At 37.6% G+C, this 20986-nt stretch overlaps 2 protein-coding genes across 2 annotated transcripts in view; one reads left to right on the top strand and one right to left on the bottom strand.

Moving 5' to 3' along the window:
- LOC135220767 (uncharacterized) overlaps window positions 1–19336 on the bottom strand; it is a 48584-nt gene extending 29248 nt beyond the window's left edge. The window contains exons 1-2 of the mRNA XM_064258219.1: window positions 19076–19336; window positions 9227–9409 (exon numbers count right to left, since the gene is read on the bottom strand). Coding sequence (XP_064114289.1) covers window positions 9227–9409; window positions 19076–19127 — 235 coding nt within the window. The 5' untranslated portion in view covers window positions 19128–19336. The remainder of the gene's footprint in view (window positions 1–9226; window positions 9410–19075) is intronic.
- LOC135220766 (sarcosine dehydrogenase, mitochondrial-like) lies at window positions 2334–16040 on the top strand. Its single transcript, XM_064258218.1, has 15 exons — window positions 2334–2486; window positions 2633–2746; window positions 4417–4567; window positions 5171–5334; window positions 5690–5837; window positions 6562–6750; window positions 6908–7113; window positions 11496–11658; window positions 12177–12324; window positions 12423–12561; window positions 12948–13142; window positions 13907–14107; window positions 14371–14698; window positions 14862–14986; window positions 15083–16040. The coding sequence occupies exons 2-15, from the start codon at window positions 2645–2647 to the stop codon at window positions 15530–15532; spliced, it is 2709 nt and encodes a 902-aa protein (XP_064114288.1). The 5' UTR covers window positions 2334–2486; window positions 2633–2644; the 3' UTR covers window positions 15533–16040.
- Window positions 19337–20986: the final 1650 nt, after the last annotated feature.

The following is a 20986-nucleotide window of genomic DNA, read 5'->3' as shown; positions in this document are numbered from 1 at the left end:
ATGTGAATGGGATTTCTCAGCAGTTTGAGGTTAAAAGGAATTTCGATGGCACAGCACACGAAATTCTTTTTTCGAGAAGGATTCAGAAGTTCACTGAAATATGTTATCATTTTAGATCTTCATCGCTATCGGAGGTTGAATTTCGTGAATTACGTTGACCCTATTTCTAATTTTTTTCAACTTAGAACTTATGAAAAGCCGACTTTTCTAGTTTGTTAAAAGTAGGAAAAAACACAGGATGGTGTATTGTTAAAAAACATTCACACGTAAAGAACTTATCATGTTCTTCAAATGATTACCATGTTATAACAACTTCCTTGTCTTGTTGAGATAATCGCATAGCCTCTTGACCAGTGGCGTGAGATAAACAGATCAGTCTCATAATTCGAAGATTAGATGGACGGGTCTGTCGTGAAGCATCTGTGATAGGCAAGTTCTCACTTCTGCAGAAATGCCTTTTATTCACTGATGACAACCCTCACTTTAGATTGGCTTTCATACGCTTCGCGTTTATAATGTGGACCACCCTGTTGCTTTTTTTTTTCTTCTTTTTTTTTTAACTCATAAGAAGGACAACCAGGGCTGGCGTTGTGTTTGGAAATGCTAGGAAGAAAACATACGAAAAAACTTTCATCCTTCACGTGCAGTCGACCTCTGTGGCCCTTCAGCGAAGCACTATGACCAATTTCAAGAAACCAGTTTTGTCATTTCCACCAAAGGAGAGATCTGCCGCCTTTCGAGGAGAATGTACACATGAATCTGAAGCAAATACTATTTCAAGGAAATATCCCATGAATATACCTGCCTCCTCGGTATATATAAAACACGCACACACGCGCGCCCACCGAACAAACTTAGCACCCATTAGTATCTTTTTATTCTTTCAGCAGCCTTATCTCGTTCAGGTCTTAAGATAGAGTTTTCGTTTTTTAAAATAAGGGCTGCCCTGTATAACTCCGGGCAAAAAGTGAGCGTAATAAAATTAGGGCGTTATTTGCAGCTACTGCCGACTGCATGTTTGTACACCGGCAATGAATCAATATGAAATGAGCCATCGTCTCATTGCCCAATGAATAATGGTCAGTTGTGATTCATTCACATTTTGAAAGGTCTTCTCAAAGATTAGTCTTCTCGTTATTTATTCTATTCGATTTCGTCACATCATCGTCTGGTACAGTAAGGTCAATATTTACTACCCAAAGGCAATTCTCCTTGTATCTTACAAATTACTACTTCCATCTCTCTATTCATTAATTTGTTACTCTATTTTTACCTGTTCTTATAACTAATTTCTTTCACTATTTCTTATTACCTTCTGTTGTTTCTTTCAAATGAATACCATATTCTTTGGAAGCTTGAATTTCAAGTCAATGGGCCCCTGAGGTGGGCTTATTCCTCATGATTAGGGAACATCTTACGAATAATAATAATAATAATAATAATAATAATAATAATAATAATAATAATAATAATAATAATAATAATATAATATTTTTCAGTATTGCTTAGACTGGCAAGCAATGTGCCAATGGAGGACTTGTCAAAAACGGTGGATTCAAGGGACAATTATTATTATTCTGCGTGAGAATTACATCAATCTTGTTTCTCTCTCTCTTTCTTCTTATTTTCTCGCAACGTGCCACTGGTTTAACACTGCAGGACTCCTAACACCATTAAGCCAACTCCAACCGTCGCCTGAAACATGTCCAGCAGAGCCTGAGTCGAAACGTTGGGAGAAATAAGAAGAAAGAGCAAGAAATAGCAAGAGAGAGAGAGAAACAAGATTGATGTATTTCTCATGCAGAATAATAATAGTCCCTTGAATCCACCGTTTTTGACATGTCCACCATTGGCACATTGCTTGCCAGTCTTAGCAATACTGAAAAATCAACAATAAGGAGACTTGAGAAAGTCCTGTACAAAATTAACGCAGCTAAATCAGCCATTATTTTCAACAGAATTTGTTTAAAGGAAGGTTTACTTCCTAACAACAGCAGCAGCAGCAGCAACAACAAAAACAATAATAATAATAATAAATTTATCATAAGGAATTATCTTGAAAGCTGATATACCTAATAGCGGTAACAAAAACTTTACAGCCGGTGTAATTAGGACAGTCAAGAAGATACTATTCAGCATCATCATCTTATTATACCTTATTCGTAAGTATGTAAAAAATACAAGTTAAAGTGTGAAGTAACTTTAGTAAGTAAAGATGCGAAAGTTGGATATAAATTTTAATTTTTGTACGTAGTAACAAAAGAAAAAAAGATCTTTAGCATTAAAAAATTAGATTAGATAATCATTCAACGATAAGACGTAGTACTTATTTTCACAGACGATATTCCACACCACCTGCTCGCTATACAACTACACTTCAAGACTTTTCTCCAGTTATCTACTTACAGGAGAGAGAAGCACAGAGTGATTTCTCGTTGTCAACTGTTGAAGACTTGCCTACATCAAACCCTCTTATCTAAGTTAAGGTGAGACAAATCCTCTAGTTTGTTTATTTCAACTCCATAGGAATCTTCATAATAATGAAATATTGCTTTTGGGAAAGTGCCTAGCAACCGGATCCCATAAGAAGGGCAAGGTGGGACAATTTAGTTTTTTTTTCTCTTTTTTTCAGATCTGTAGGACGATGCTAAGGATTGCACCTTTACAGATAGAAGGATGGCACAGTGTGTGGAGACCTGCAGCTGCCAGTGTTGGAAGACACCCACCACCGAATTTCAGCGTCAGGGTTCGTGAGCTAACGAGAAACTTACTTTCTAGAAGTAATGGGTTCATTTAAGATATCCAAAACCACAAGAGCATAAAGATGACGACTTCACGAGTTTGCTCCATACTATATCGACTTTATTTCTATCTTACTGAATTGCTTTTCACAAATAACTCTAAATGTCATCAGTGCTCTTGTACATCACTGTTTATGGAACTTCACTTGCCGTGATAAGACAACTAAAGTGGCAGGGCTGATGAATGATTAAGCTTTGCTTGTTCTGGGGCAACTGGGATTAAAGGTTATCATGGGCACCCGCACGTAGGTGCAAGGTTGGGAACACTTGCCCCCACCCCCCCTGAAATCCTGTGACCACAGGAGGTTACAGTTCCTTTTCAAATGAACAGTGACTAACTTGAAAAAAAAAATGTATTACATCTGACTACATCACTGTTTTTCTTCCATTTTAAGTAAATCAAAGGTAGTCTCATTATATTGTGTAAGATTTGTATGTAGCTTATAACTGCGCTATTCTTTCAAGAAATGTTAAATTTCAGTTGAACAGTACTTTATGGAACTATTGAAAAAAGGTCAGTGTCACTTCCTGTATTTTCTTATTGCATCTTGCTTCACTTAAATTATTGGCATCGCAATTCCACTGCATATATATATATATAATATATATATATATATATATATATATATATATATATATCATATATATATATATATTATATAATATATAATTTTCCCCATTGGAAAATATGCTCTGGGCGCCATGAGGGTTATTGTGGTTGTATATTTTCATAATTCTCATCCAAGTAGGTGAGTGGAGATTTGTGAAAGCCAAAGCACTAGGGACGAAAGTGACGGAATTTCACCCAGATCCCTAGTGTCACGCGGCCCTGGAGCGTAGCCATATATATATATATATATATATATATATATATATATATATATATATATATATTATATTATATATAGGACTGCTGTATACAGTACCAATCATTACCCTTGAACTGCTGCTACATCAATGATTCATATCATTATTATTATTATTTGGTAAAACTGAAGATTACTACCGCGCCCGTTTGGTCTGGTAACTACCAGTTTATATGCAATATGGGAGCCGTGTTTAGTATTAGCCTCTTGGGGATGAATGTAAGGACCTAAAGAAAAAATGGTAAACATCATAAACATACGCAAAAGACATAGATATACACAAACACATAAAAGGCAGCATACTATATATCCCGGTCGGCGACTGGCGGGAACCAGGTCGTACTATAAAAAAAAAAAAAAAAAAAAAAATTTCATCTGTCCATCCGCCTGTGGTGTTTTTGTATGGTAACACTGCGTCAAGGGCTTTAGACAGTTACATTCAGCTTACATTCAACGATTATAATAATATCCTATTTCGAATGTTAACGGTGTAATTCGCATACAGTAAATTATTAAAACACTTTTCAGTTGCAAATGTACACCCAGATATCCTTTTATTTACCTAAAACTTACACAGCGTAACTATCTAAAGCCCGGGACGCAGTGTTACCATACAAAAACACCACAGGCGGATGGACAGATAAAAAAAGAAGAAGAAGAAAAAAAAAAACAGAGTATAGTAATTTTCAGTTTTACCTATTATTTTTATGAACTCACTACATCGTACGTAACTCACATTACAAATTCAGTCAACAAGTTCAGCAGCGAGTGTCTCCGTGCCAAGTGCTGCTGACACTGTCGTCATTGGAGGTGGCGTTGCTGGGTGCAGCACTTTGTACCACCTGGCCAAACTTGGCATCACTAATAACGTCCTTCTCGAAGCGCACAAACTAACTGCAGGTTAGTAACTCTAAGTTCTAACTAAACTACTCTTTTCTGGGAATCGCACCCATAGTAGTAGTAAATGGGATTTTCCTTTAAAACGGTACCATGCACTAGAATGTCAATGTTATGCTCATGGAGATTTAGAATTACAAGCTGGATTTCTGATAATCATGAAAGTAGTCCAATATACAAAGAAATAAAGTCTGTTGTAAACTTCGGCTCCTGAACAAAGTGATGTCGAGGAGACAAAATTTCTCAAGTTCAATGTTTCACTTCCAGTCGGTAGTAACAAAGATATTTTTATATTTTGATATATGAATATGTTTGACCGAAATGAATGAACAGAAATGTGTGAGTGTTTTTGTGTATGTGGGTAAATACTAAACCTAATTTTTATTTATTTTATATATATCCCTCGTGCGTTTCTTGTATCTGTGCTCATCATTCACCATGTAGTTGCCAGTTAAACTTACCTGGGAACTATATAGTGAATTAAGCCCCTTTGCCAAGGTTTAGTATCCATACCCTAACGTGAATGAACTGATTTAATTCAAAACGATGTCTGACTATGACCTGAATCTGTACTTGTCATACTTTTCTTTCTGCTGTGGAACGAAGGAACCACCTGGCATACAGCTGGCATGCTATGGGAACTTAGAAATAGTGACATAGACACCGAACTCATCCGAACGACCAGAAACCTCGTGATGAGATTGGAAAGCGAAACTGGTGTTAACCCAGGATGGATAAACAACGGTGGATTAATGACCGCTGAATCGAAGGTGTGGTATACTGATTCATAACTTCCAGCTATGATATCTACTGAAGCTTGGCAGTGTATATATTCCCTTCCCAAAAAATTAATTCACTAACACTATTATTATACTTGTATCCGTCCCTCAGTTTTCTCATGTATAGGCTATAGTAGTCGGTTTCCTTATTTAGACCCAAGTAGTCTATTTTCTCATATAGGCCTAATTGGATTTATAACCAGCTTTGCCCTTCTCTGTTTCTTCGCCATAAAAGTTCTTCTCAGAGAACGATTTCAGTTAGATAATTTGTTGATTACGAGAATTCTGTTTTCGTTTAATTGCTTTTGACTTTTAAAAACCCTCATTCCACGTTATACCTATACAGGATAGCTTGGCTGAATATAAACGTCTCATAACCCTGGGAAGAGCTCTGGGCATTGAGGCTCATCTCCTGGATCCGGAGGAAACAAAGAAATTATACCCTCTTATGAACGTCAGTGACCTTGTTGGCTCACTTTTCACTCCAAGAGATGGTTTGTATCAGCATAGTTTCTTTTTTGCCGTAAACTGCGACACTGATATAGTATGCCTTCGTTTATCTATGATTCTGTAATGGGTTATCATAGAACAAATTTTTTTGTGTCCTCTGTATTGATTCTATCAATGAATATTCCTTAATCGCATAACACAGAAAAGTTAATGGTTTGAGGATATAACTGCAATGGATGCTCTGTTAGAGACTTGAAACCCCAGACATTTACACGATAAACTGAAGTTTTATTACATTTGGTACACATATTAACATTCCCTTTCATAGGGAAAAACTCTCTATCATATTGTAAAAATCTGAATGCGCGGGTGAATTGTACTTGGTGCCTGATAAATCAGTTGGGTCTAGGGCTGGACTTATTGAGCATGCTGCTCCTAAGAAGCTTGAAAAAGTTCTACAGATCTCCCTCTCACACACACACACACACACACACACACACACACACACAACGTGATGCTATGTACTAAATAAAGCTAATGCTACGGAGGAAAATGAAAAAACGAGAACGCCGAGATCTTTTGGTAGTTCTCGATTATTTACATTTTCCTCTGTGGCATTACCTTCATGTATATATATATTATATATATATATATATATATAGATATAATAATATATATTATATATATATATATATATGTGTGTGTGTGTGTGTGTGTGTGTTGTGTGTGTGTGTGTGTGTGTGTGTATGTGTGTATTCATTGAAACAGGTAATATAGACCCAGCGGGCTACTGCCAGGCTATGACTCGATCAGCCAGACAATCGGGAGCGAAAGTGATTGAAGACTGTCCCGTTACTGACATCAAGACTCGGGAGACCCTTCTCGGCGGGAAAAGAGTCACCGAAGTCCACACTCCCTATGGGATTATCAAGACTAATGTCGTTGTCAATGCAACAGGTAAAGTTTTGGTTTTGTTCTCGTCTTTTTCCTGGATAGTACATCCTATTGTCATAAAGCACTGTAAAATATTTTTCCGGAGATAGCCGTTCGCAGATATTCCATGTGCGAACCTTAACACCTTTTAAACATAAGGTTTCCAAACCTTTTACTACAGGCGGTTGGAGTAATCACATCGCCAACATGGTGGGGGTGGAACTGCCCCTGATGGTGCTCGAGCATTCCTACGTCATCACTGAACGAATTCCGGGTATCGAGAACATGCCCAACGTACGAGATACTGCGTCTTCGGCCTATTTGAAGCTTCAGGGAGATGCTCTGGCACTCGGTGTGTTTGAGGCCAATCCGACCATCGTCGATAAGGTAATCAATAGCTTATTAACGAGTCAGAGCAATGCCAACACTAAAAGAATACCACATGAAGTAAAAAGATTGAAACCTAAACTACTGTACTGAATAGTTCTCCTTCACTACAGCCTTATATACTTCCAAAATTCAGTGACGAAAAGTCAGCATCACGTATATTAACTGCCCTTAGCAACTAGGTTTCTACAGCATAGTGGCCTTTATTTTGTTTTCTGCAGGTTTACAAACTTTTATTTAGATTACAACCAAAGAATATCTTTAAATGAGCAATACAGATTATCTTAGATTTGAAACCATTCTCTGGGGATTTTCGTTGAGAAGAGATAGATAGTTTATTATATACTACCTGGTACGGGCGGGTCCCAGCTAGATTGGTCCGTGTAACCTAGAGCATAGTTTATGAAAAGAAAATAGATAAATCAAGCCACAATTTAATACAGTACCATGACCTGAATTGTGAGGAATGCAAATCAACATTCTTGAAAATGAATATCAAAATGAAGCATCATCAACATATATGGAAAGAAAAATTCTTGGTGTTGGCAGAGAGATTCCAATTCACTGGAGAGCCTTTTGGTAGACTATGTTCTTTGGTTTTCCCTCCGGTGACAAAATGGACAGGCGTTCCGGAGAGCCCACTCTTGAGCACGCTACATAAAGCTGCCTGTGAGAAAAGCAAGGTTGCTCCAAGTTGATGCCAGCCACTCTGAGAGACTGTCCCTGGGCTTATTGATAGTCATGGCAAAAGCCAACCTGACTGGGAACTGAAGGCACTTGAAACTGAAATGGAAAAGAGAGAAAAGAGAAAGTTTCTTTCTCTGACTCTCTGTCTCTTTCACTCTTTCTTCTCACTAATACCAACTCTCTGTCTCTCTGTCTCCAAACAACCACTCTTCTCTGTCTGTCTCTCTCTCCCTCTCTCACTTTTTCCATCTTTCTCCTACCTAACACTCCCTCAACTCTCTCTCTCTCTCTCTTCTCTCTTCTTCTTTGCCTTTCTTACTCTTTCTCTCTCTTTTCCTCTCCCTCTTGTTCCTTTCTCTTACTCTCTCTTTCTCTCTCCAACAATCACTGTCTCTTACCCTCTTTCTTCTCAGTAATACCCACTCTCTCTCTCTCTCTCTCTCTCTCTCTCTCTCTCTCTCTCTCTCTCTCTCTCTCTCTCTATCTTTTTTCCTCTTTCTTCTCCCTAACATCCCGTCTACTCTCACTTTCTCTCTCTGTCAACCCCCATCTTAAACCACCCTCTTTGATGCCATTGATGTTTACCCTATAGTATTCTTTTCCAAATGATAAGTCATATGTATACAGAAATCAGTAAAGTAACTAAGTCTACGGGCATAGCCAGCTCCGTTTCACGAGCAGAACCAGCTCTGTTTCAGGGAATCCCTTCTCACCCTTTTGGGGGGAGGGGGAGGGAGTAAAAATTTTGGGAGCCCGGGCTCCTTAACGTAGGTCTCGACCTTCCCATGGTGGAAACCCACCTCCGTTCCGAATCTCAGTCCCGTCAGACCGACGGCCCGGCCGCCTATACCAATCATACATACATACATACATACATCATCATACATACATACATACACACATTGCCAAATATACAATATACATATATTTATATTAGGAAAACTTTATCATTACCAAAGGTACTTATTATTTCCAGTGTTTAAGCTTTAAACAGCTCCATTAATCAGTGTTTTGGTAATAAAGGTTACGATGACCAGAGTTTAGGTTATAAACGGCTATAGTAATCAGTGGTTAGGTAATAACCGGCTACGATAACCAGTGGTTAGGTTATACACGGCTACAGTAATCAGTGGGTAGGTAATAAACGGTTACGATGACCAGTGTTTAGGTTATAAACGGCTACAGTAATCAGTGGATAGGTAATAAACAGGTACGATAACCAGTGATTAGGTACACTGCTACACTAATCAGTGGGTAGGTAATAAACGGCTATGATAACCAGTGTTTAAGTTATAAACGGTTACAGGAATCAGTGGGTAGGTAACAAACGGATACAATAACCAGTTTACACAAACGTACCTCAGTGTATGATATTACAGTTTTGAAAACATATTCTTGCAGTTAGAGCAGAAAATTTCCAACATACCCTTGGCTGATTGGATGATTAACCTGCATTTGTTTGTCCTCATCATCTTTTCTGGATTCATCAAGGGAGGCCCCCTCCCACTTCTCTCTCTCTTTAAGTTCTCCGTTTTCTTGAATAATCTTCTTTTCCTGAACTTACAGAATACACTGGGTCTCACAGGTTGCCATCCAATTTCTATGTTTCCTGTTGATTGAATAATAATAATAATAATAATAATAATAATAATAATAATAATAATAATAATAATAATAATAATCATAATAATAACTAATAATAATAATAATAATAAGAAATACAAAAGGAGACATGATTCAGTGACAAAGCCTCCACTGGAGCCTGTGCAAGAAACACCAGCTACCTTGCAGTAGTAAGTGGTACGAGCACCAACCTGAGGGAGTGATAGAAAACGATCAGGCAAAGATCCTCTGGGACTATGGTATCAGAACAGATTGGGTGATACGTGCAAATAGACTAGACGTGACGTTGATTGACAAAATCAAGAAGAAAGTATCACTCACTGATGTCGCAATACCATGGGACACTAGAGTTGAAGAGAAAGAAATGGAAAAATGGATAAGTATCAAGGCCTGAAAATAGAAATAAGAAGGATATGGGATATGCCAGTGGAAATTGTACCCATAATCATAGGAACACTAGGCACGATCCCAAGATCCCTAAAAACGAATCTGGAAAAACTAGAGGCTGAAGTATCCCCAGGACTCATGCAGAAGAGTGTGATCCTAGAAACGACGCACATAGTAAAAAGAGTGATGGACTCCTAAGGAGGCAGGATGCAACTCGGAACCCCACACTATAAATACCACCCAGTCGAATTGGAGGAGAGTGTTACACAAATAATAATAATAATAAATAAATAAAATAATAATAATAACTTCCATATTCAAGTATTGCACCCTTTCATAAAATTTTTAGGTTACTAAGCAACTGCCAAAATAAAACGTGATGGTCCATGAAATATTGTGATCACTACTTTTATGGTGTTTTCCTTTAAAAAAGTATTAACCTCATAGAAAGCATATTGCCATCGTTACCGGGTTAAGCTTCTTTATGTTTGCTGACAGAGCGTCTTTTTATAACTTCATCTAAATTGAAAATAACACTCCTATTAGGGAGATTTTTTCTTGTTTTGATCCTAGACCACAGCCGTTCTTAGACCCAATTAGGGAATTTAACCCTGACATAACGACCCATGAGGCCCACTTAGAATCTTTCAAAGATAGCTGGTCGTTGTTGTTTGAGATTAAGCTGGCTTTATGCCAGTGCGGGCTCTTGCTCCTAGCACCCTCGTTTATAGTTCATCGCTGGACAAGTGGTTTTCGCTCTCGGCTGCAAATCCGGTGGTCCGAGGTTCGATGCCCGGCTCGGCCAGCGCGGAATCAGAGGAATTTATTTCTGGTGATAGAAATTCATTTCTCGATATAATGTGGTTCGGATCACACTAGGAGAGCTGTTAATCAGCTCAGTGATCTGGTAAAACTAAGATATACTTTTCCTAGAACCCGTAGTAAGCTAGTCGACAGAGATCCTTACCCCTTTGTCATCAGCATGAAAATGAAGAACAACAAAACAAGAAGAAACAATATCCTCTTGCCAGACGATGACTCATCTGTATCATAGGAAAGACACATTTCAGCGAGATTTTTGGGAAGCAGGGAAAATTCTTGGAAAGTTATCAGGCAATTAACAATCCACAAAAAAAATCACAAACTTAAATTAGACTGGGAGAAAAAAAAAAAAAAACTCAAATCTACCCAGTCTTGGGGGAAGGACTCTTTAACTGTTTCGACTGGTAGTCCTTCTCACAATTCTTCCAAACTAGAATATGGGAGTCTTGGTGAAGGCATAAGTACTGATACCATACAAAATCAGTTAATTAATTTGTTACAACCTACTATTTAGTGGTACACCAGTTAACTCTCAGGACATTAGAGAATTTTAATACTTCGGGACAGGGAATCGAAGACGGGGTTTTCTCGGAACTTATTATATAATGCAATAATTAATTAATAATGACCTAATTTTCTGAAGCTTCTTACAGTTATTTTAAGAGACCGTGCGTATATTTGTGCTGAAAGTCTGACATCTCTGTGATGTAAATTTCAAATGAGTCTCATATTAAAATTTCATGTTATTTGTATTGAATTATTCCGTACTCAGTTTGAAATCATCGTCAGTAAGTGTTGAGTCTGGATATCTTGACTTGTAAGTTGATAAGCCATAACTAACGAAGGAACCGTTCACTTTCCAGCTGGACAACCACTCCCCTTTCAAACTCTATGATCTTAACTGGGACACCTACATCCCGGTTTTACGAGACTGTAGTAACAGAGTCCCCGCGCTTTTGAGCACAGGAATCAAGTCAACAATATCGGGCCCAGAGACCTTCACTCCAGATCATAAGCCAATTATGGGTTAAATTTTTCTTTCCTGTTTTTATTTTTAAGAACCACGAATTTCATTGCTCGCATAAAACATTCGTGTGAGTCCGGATCATTGGAATGTCCATTTATATATATATATATATATATCTATATATATATATATATATATATATATATATATATATATATATATGTATATATACAAGCTAAGAAGAAATCCATCATTTTCCCTCATGACATTACCATTTTTCAATTAGACTGCTAGTAGTAGAACGTCATTAATTTGTCATTCTGATTTCGTTACAGTATCTGAAATGTGGAGATGTAGTTTATCTGTTAGTTTCTGCTTTTCTTACAACAGCCAAACATGGGAGTATGGCACTGGATTATAAACCTTTTACTTGTGACCCAAGTCATTTTGCTACAGCAGTAACTTGCTCTTCAGGGTAAATTCATAAAAGTTATGGCTAAAATTGATTTGTTTTTAAATGTCACGCTGAAATCAGTCTTGTCTGTCGTTTGATTTCGAGGACTTCTCACGAAATCAGGGGAGGATCCCAACGTGGAAGGGTTCTACCACTGCAGTGCCTTCAACAGCTCTGGTATGATGCTGAGTGGAGGCTGTGGACATCAGATGGCTCACTGGATTGTCCATGGAAGACCTGAGCTCGACATGTTTTCCTACGATATTCGAAGGTAATGTTTCTCACACCGAAGGCCTACTTTTTAGCCAATACTGACTAGCTGATACTGCTACGGAATTTGCTGCATCTACCAGTCCGGCTCTCTTTCAGGCTTTATGCCCCGCTGCATCGTAACAAATCATGGGTGACTGAAAAGTCACACGAGTCCTACTCTAAGAGGTATTCCATCCACTATGTGCGCGACGAACCTTTGGCAGGAAGGGGACAGAGACTTTCACCTTTACATAAGGTACGATTTTTTTCCCAATGATCTTTTGCTGGCTTCTACATAATGAAGAAAAGTAAAAAACGAATGTGGTGTCTAACTATGCATGTTTTCAGTAGTTTCAGAATCCCACGTATGCAAAATGAATTTGTATCTACGACCTTCCGAATTCGTTAGTTTTAATTCCGAATGTTTGGAGAAAATAGCATGAGCTCCATACTCGATTAAAAAAGAACACATTGATGATTGCATAATGAAATACTATTCCAGCAAGATAATATATTTGATGAATGCCTTACCAAGCACCCATTTCATAGAGATCACATGACACTATTTGCACAACTGAATTATTGCCATGTTTCGGAAAGCTATTGTACACTCTTGCTTTTTAATTTTTTTCGTTATCTCAGATACTGGAAGAACATGGCAGTGTATTCCAGGAGCGCCAGGGATGGGAGCGCCCTGGATGGTTCAACCACTGTCCTACTCCAGTGCAACCTTACGACTGGTACGGGGCATATGGCACTCCTCTTAACTCAGACCAACGATACTACAGTGCCCTGAAGTTAGATTATACCTTTGATTTCCCTAAACATCATGACCTGGTGAGTGAGCAAAAGGAAAGCCGTTCCCTAGGTTAGGTAGACCTTAAAATGATGCTTTCACACTGCAGTAAAGCATATAACAAACACAAGTTGGTAACTTATCACACACACACACACACCAGAAATAGGTTGAATACAAGTCAACGACTTATAGGTAGTCATATCCAATGTTTTAAATGATTATCCAGCATCTGCTAAAGATTCGTTCTCCACTTCCAGTTGTTGCCAAAGTGAGTTTATGACGTTTTACTTCAGGGTGGACTCTCTCTCGGAATATATTTTGATATGAAGTAGTTGTCCTTACTTCTGTTTATACTGTGTTCTTATTTACGACTATCATTTTCACTGAGTAATCTTCTTCATGTCTTTGCTAAATACTGTACACGGAGAAAATGCAGTTGAATATACTGATTTTTCTTTTTTTGTTTTGTTTCGTCTATAATAGTTTCTTTGAAGGATAAATAAAGATCTTCGTTTATTGTTACCGAAATTAAATTGTCTTGATATCTTTTATCAAAGATGAAAAACACGTTTGTAACTAAAGACCCATCTGAAGCTGAATGAATAAATGTTATGCATTAGAATTTTCAATACACTTTTAATTGTATCTTGGTACTCTGACGTATGAATGTTGATAGTGCTCATACTAGCACTGCATCTATGTTCTTATACACGTATTAAAAAGCTCAAAGCTTCAAGGTTTACCCAAAAGATGACCGTCATTGCTCAATGGGGTTCTACCCATCATCAACTTATCACCACAGCTGCAGAAGGAATGTCTCTCCTGTCGAAATGCTGCGGCTATTTTTGACTTGTCCCACTTTGGCAAATTTTACCTGATTGGTCCTGATGCCCAGCTGGCTGCTGACTGGATTTTTAGCGCTAATGTGGACAGGAAACCAGGAATTGCAGTTTACACTTGTATGCTCAATCAGCATGGAGGAGTGGAGGCAGACTTAATAGTGGTGAGAGTTTGTGCTTCGTATTAACATCCCTTTTGTTTACAGTCTATTACAGCGTGACATACAAGGTAGCTAAAGATTTTACATTAAAAAAGTGAGCTGTTTTGACTGAAAGTTAGTCATCATTATAAAGTGCTTTGGAAGGGATCATGGAAATACCATTGGCTGCTTTTCTTGATGTTAAATCTATTATACCTTGAACCCAAGTCAGAATTCAGAAAACAATTTGGGCAGACATCAGTTCATGTAAACAATTCTGTCGACAGAGCGTCTGCAGTGACGATGACACCTTTGTTTCTGATCCCCTTTTCAAAGGCAAAGGTTTCTACTTGACAGCTGGGGGTCCCGCAGCGATCCAGAATCTTTCGCACATCATGAAGGAAATCAGAACACATAATTGGAATGTGCAGGTCCTGAACAGGACTAATGACATGGCTCTGTTGTCTGTTCAGGGCCCCAATAGCAGAGATATTTTGAAGAAAGTCTCTGATGCTGAACTTAGCAATGATGCTTTTCCTATTTCCACACACAAAGTTATAAAAGTCGCCGGCCATGCGGTTCGCGCTTTGAGGCTTTCATTCGTCGGAGAAATGGGTAAGAATGATTAGATCCGCAGATCATCTAGAAGTGCGCATTCGCACTTGGTACAAATAAACAGAACAAGTTCATTTTTTTATCAATGGATATTACTATCAATATATGACAAGAACACTTATTGCATCCTTAATGGCCCCTTGTCTCGCACATTCCATTACAGGTTGGGAACTGCATATGCCAAACTCGTCAGCCATTCCAGTATATAAAGCGTTGATGAATGCCGGTGAAGCCTTTGGCCTTGTGAATGCTGGTTACCGAGCTTTAGAGTCCCTATCCTGCGAAAAGGTAAGCTAGACATTTTCAATCAATTTTTACATCTCGGATATATAAGTTTATTCTTATCAAGTCATCACTATAAGATGATCAATTTTGACCTTTCAGGGATACCGTCACTGGCATGCAGACGTACGCCTAGACGACACTCCACTAGAAGCAGGTCTCGGTTTCGTGTGCAAACTCAGGACCGACACCGGATTTTTAGGCCGTAAGGCCATAGAAGCTCAAAAGTCAGTTGGTATTACGAAGAAACTAGCGACCTTCACCTTAAATCAGTCTTCCAGACCTCTTTTTGGACTAGAGGGGATCTGGCGGGACGGGAAACCTGTTGGATTCATCCGGAGAGCAGAGTATGCTTTCTCAATCCAGCGGTCTATTGGCCATGGTTATGTCCAGAAAGCAGATGGAACATATATAACTAAAGACTTTCTGGAAACTGGGACCTGGACGATAGAATCCATGGGTGAGATGCTGGACGCCACGATTCACACCCAGTCACCCTTTGATCCTAAGGGCCTCAGACTAAGAGGATACAGAGATACTGAACAACATTGATGCCGTTCTTATGAAGTAGTTTTTCTTTTTAAGGTGTTTGGGTGAGATGAGACATGGTATTATTTTTCTTAAATCCAAAATTCATAAGGCAAAGTATCAATCCATCTCTTCAGTTGAGTTTTCCCCTGATTCTTTTTTTTTTCGAGCTCAAATTTTCCTTTAACGTTGGCTGATTGAAAAAGAAGAACAGTTAACATCGTTACAGAATCCACGACGAGGTGTTTGAATTTATGGGAATATACTGGGCAAATTTCAAAAGGAAGGGCACAAACGCACAAGAACAGATGGAAATACACACGCATAGGTATAAAGAGAGCAGGGTTGCCGTTTTGAGGAATTTCGTCTACTAGTGTGACTTTATGGTGACATCTGGCAACCCTCCTTGGGTTTTCCGACCACAGCCACGGCACTGAGGAATAAAAATCTTCACTTTGCCTTTTTATGTTTCATTATGAAAATTTATAAAACATATCCTGCTTATTTATAGAAATAAATTTTATTAAATCCTTTATTTTTCTTCGTCGAAAATACTTTATGCTAAGCTAATGACGTCACGGAAATAAGTCAAAATAGAATTCAGTCAAAGCATCTCTAGCAAAGTGCAAGGAAACAACAGACTTTATCAGGCTGCAACTGTCGCCATTAGCCTGGTTTCTGCTTCAGTGTAATAACTTAAGACTAACTAGCACTCCATTGCTAGTTCAGGAGATCATGAACAAATAGAAAAGTAAAAGGGAAGACTGGACGACTGAATCCTATAATAAAGGGGACCAGTGAAAATCCTTAGATAAGCAGTTTTAATAGCTGGACTCCTTTTGGAGTGGTGCAAAACTAGACTAACGTTTACTAAAAGATGCTCAGCTGCAGGAGCATGAGATTGTAGATTTAAGTGTCGTCGCTGATTAATATAACTGATATAATAACTGGAATTGATTTTAAATGCTTACTTTGTTTATGTTGTGTAGTACTACCTAGTATACTAATCACAGTCCTGTAGTACTATACATCATTTACCATTTCCCTCTATACCTTATACTCTGAATCACTACCTAAAATATAAACTGGGTTTTCAAAGAAGTGGAGTTCATTGTATTAGGTAAAAGAAATGGATTTACAATAATTTATATAGTTACCCTTATTGCTTTGATGTTGTATAGATCCTCAGTTGATGGTATCCAACAGATTAATTTAAAATTTCACTGGTGTAAGTCACTGCCTTCATTTATTTCAGTCAGAAATGTCATTAGCTCAAAATGTATGACAGTAATTTGGGAGGACTAAACTTTTCATACACCTAGACGGAAATGTTTAATGTTTCCCATTTGTAGCATTGCTGAATATGGGCTTATTTTTATTGGCCTTAACAAAGATAAATCACGAAAGTTGACATTAAAAAAAAAATCAGTGTCTCAGGGCTACATAACAAACCGAACTTACCATCTTGAGAATAAAGCAAAAGAAACAAATGAACTGTCGTCATTGACATTTTAAAAGTAATACTCGAAATATCTTAAAGGCACGAACGAAGGCACATAGTAAGTAGTTGATAAATAATAAGAAAGTCTCGAGAGACGTTAGCGAGTCAACAAGTGATATCGATTATCGTGTCGAGCCTATAGCACTAAGCGAAGAACAAAAGTGCAAAGGTCGTAGACCAGATTGAACCAGTTTACTGAGATCAGGTTAATAGCAAGTGCAGTACAGTACACAACTAATGCAAGTCTTGACCTCACACAGCGACCTCTTACGAGATGTAACCATGACAGCATATCAGTCGTTGAACGAAATGCAGTGAAAATAGAGCGTGAATAAAATAGGAAAGGTGAACTCTTTTAGACGAAAAGTGAGGAACTTGCATGGTTAGTAGGCACCTAACCAAAAGACCATATAAACCGATCGAATGAGGCAGTCAGGCAGAGGAAGGCAGACAGCAGGGCAAGGCAGAGAGTAGGGGGAGTGTCGAGAGTGTGGCGATCTGCCTGCGGCCTCATGGTGATTTGTGGACTTATAAGGACGAATCTAAGTCCAAGTGTCGAAGGATATAAGTTTTAAGTGCCTTTTGAAATAGACTCAGTTCAATCACCGCAAGCGTTTAAGTCACAAGTGCCCTTTTAAGGTAGACTTGGTCAATTACCCAGAAGTTAAGGTGGAATTTTATAAACATTCAAAAGAATAATAAATGCATTTTAAGGAAACACGAGTTTATTTACCACCTGCAATATAAATTAATATTGTAGTGGGTAGCCGACATTTAAGTAAGTGGCGAGTGCAAATACTGTTGTTTCTGAAAAATGAAAGCCTAAAGCTACCAACCAGAAACATTTAAGAATTCCCCTTCAATACAACATATACATACATACATACATATACATACATATATATGTGTGTATATATATATATATATGTATATATATATAATATATTATATATCATATATATATATATATATATATAGATAAATATATATATATATATATATATATATATATATATATATATATATATATATATATATATATATATATATATATATATATACACACACACGTCTATTTGAATATGGAAAGCGCTGCTGTCAACCAGGAGACGACATGAACTACATACGCGTTTAATACATATAAAAGCTGACGTTTCGTGGACATAGTGTCATGTATATAAATATCTTTTAATGTTGATATTCTTATGACTAATGTATTTACTATACTGCATATGTATACAGTACTGATGTGTCAACTGTCCTGACTTAAACATTCGGAGGCTACCATACATTTTAGGACAATTAACTCAGACTAGCCTATACATAACAATGCAAACCATAGGCTAATATAAAGGTACCTCATAGGCCTAGGCTACTATACTTCTTGGCCTATCCTTAGCTGGAACTGGTACTTTACGTCGGAGACGGTCGCATCTTCATTGTTGTAATAAGGGTTGAGGGAAAGGCTGGCTCCCGGGTTTATTTTTAATATTTCTTCTTAATAGTAGGTGGATACATTGTAATAGCAGCTTATTCCTAGCTGCACTCCTTCAATGCCAGTTAGAACCAACACCGATTCTTATACTGGTTCTTACATTGGACCCCTATACTGGTTCTTACACTGGGCCCCTATACTGGTTCTTACACTGGGCCCCTATCCTGGTTCTTACACAGGACCCCTATACTGGTCCCCTGTAATACAAACAGTTCATTTAGGATGGCAATCTCGTGCCAAAGAGCATGCAGTCGTTAGGCCTTTAGGCTATGCTACTCATGCCTAACTTTACTGCTACACATCGCAGTTACCCTGACTTTATATGCATAACATGGGTGGAATTTACTCTAGAACTGACATTTTTATAAACATATGGAAGACTAATTCACATCTTAGCCTACATTTAATTGATGGTACAATTGCAACACCATGCACACTCAACATGGTGCAACTAACGTAATAGTACCATTACAATTCTTGGCAATTGGTAGTTATATCAAAGTAAAAGTATAAAGAAACACTACCAAATGTTATGGCAACATATACATTACAAACTACGACAAGTGCATACCTTTTACAAGGGAGAAATACGTCATTTCAAATGAATATAAGGGGAGATACATTCGTTTCCCCTCAGCGTTGCCGTACTCGTCTCGAACAGAGCAATTTCAGCTTTGCAACTGCGCACTTGGTTACAGTTACGTACTTACGTACATACACTCGATCATAGACAATCTCAACTTCGAGTGGCTAACTTAACATCTTGATAAGATGAAAACCAATTCGGTTTTCCAGTCCACCAATTTCCATGAGTACTGTCATAAATGCTTAATGAATGATTTCCATCATTACAATAGTCTAAGTTTCAAAGCTGCAAAAATAATAATGGACTATGATAATGTTAACAAAGACTAAGAATGGGAAATTCACAGAGTAAAACGTTAAGATTTAACAAATAAAATGCATGGAACACTACCTTTCGGAAGGGGCACCAAGAACCGAGTGACACATAATCACACAAATAGAAAGGCAAACTCAAAAGAAGTACAGTGTTGAAGAGCAGTTTGGTTGTTTAAAGTCGGGACAAGCTTCTCAATATACAGTGACTCGGCTATTGCTAATGACGAAGTGGGGTAGCTCTGGAGGTAATTATGAAATGTTTAACCTTTTCTATAACCAACTCCCCAATAACAATAAGTTCTCGCTTTTGGTATGCACCGAGAAGCACCCATTTGGGACAATATTACAAATACACGAGGTCATCAGGGAGCTGAGCTTATCTTTATGTATGATAAAAGAACCAATGGTTAATGGGTTCTTGGGTATGGCTGACGGAAGGTACCAGTGAGTAAGAGCCTTTAGTTGAGCATAAAAAGACTTATCATGAATAAAAGGATTACTAAATTAAAAAGCCAATTTGTGAACATCATAAAAAGGAACAAACTTCAGTTAAGAAAGTTATAAATTGTTTTATAAAAGAAGCTTGGATGGGTAGCAATTTTTAGGAAAATAGTTTTAAAGACGTGAAATCTCTTGGAAACCTAAACAAGTGGATGATATATAGTAGAGGCCCTGTGGAAGAGAGACTTAAGGAATTTAATTAAAATTACAATGACAACTGCTGTAAAAAATGGAATGTCTGTTTTCTATAAATAGAAGTACTTTTTAAAAGCTATGATCATTCCGGGACACCAATGTATCTAAATATATCAGTTTATTATTTTCATAATCCACCGTGAACTTAATGTTTGGATGTGCAACACTGGCACATTAAGAAGCTTATCCCGACTTCAAACAACCAAACTACCTCCACAGAGCTGTACTTGTCTGGGGTTTGCCCTTGTCAACTTTTTTTTATTTTTCTTATTATTTTTTTTTTATGTCACTCAGTCCTATGTTCCCCTCCTAAAAGGTAGCGATCTGTTTCATACATTTTATTTGTTAAATCTTCACTTTTTAATTTGTAGATTTCTTCATTCTGCGTCTTTTTGACATTATTATGGTTCACTGTCATGTTATTCAGCTACGTCCTCGAAAAGTCAGTTTTTATTAATAAACTCATATATGGCTCAAGTTGTCTCCATCAGCTCCTTGTTACACACACACACACACACACACACACACACACATATATATATATATATATGTATATATATATATATATATATATATATATATATATATATATATACATATATATAATATATATATATATATAGATATATATATATCTATATAAAAGTATATATATATATTACCAGCGAAGGGCGTCGCCCCCCCACTAGCTTTAATATTTGGTATGAGTTTGAGCCATAGCGTTAGGCGAACTGGTTACACTCAGTCTCCCCCCCGCCCTCTCTCTCTCTCTCTCTCTCTCTCTCTCTCTCTCCATTCCATCAGGTCATCAAATCAGAGTCGGAGTTACAAAAAATATATACGTTTTATTCAAAGTAAAGTACTAGTTGAATAATTCATGTTCTTA

The sequence above is a fragment of the Macrobrachium nipponense genome, chromosome 2 (genome assembly GCF_015104395.2).
Source record: "Macrobrachium nipponense isolate FS-2020 chromosome 2, ASM1510439v2, whole genome shotgun sequence".
NCBI lineage: Eukaryota > Metazoa > Arthropoda > Malacostraca > Decapoda > Palaemonidae > Macrobrachium > Macrobrachium nipponense.
The sequence above is the reverse complement of the archived record's forward strand: the minus strand, read 5'-3'. Positions and strand labels throughout refer to the sequence as shown.

Coding starts and splice junctions, on each gene's coding strand:
- LOC135220766 (XM_064258218.1), top strand. CDS start 2,645: ATGCTAAGGATTGCACCTTTACAGATAGAAGGATGGCACAGTGTGTGG. Junction 2,747..4,416: donor CACCGAATTTCAGCGTCAGG/GTTCGTGAGCTA, acceptor TTACAAATTCAG/TCAACAAGTTCAGCAGCGAG. Junction 13,143..13,906: donor TCCCTAAACATCATGACCTG/GTGAGTGAGCAA, acceptor TTATCACCACAG/CTGCAGAAGGAATGTCTCTC.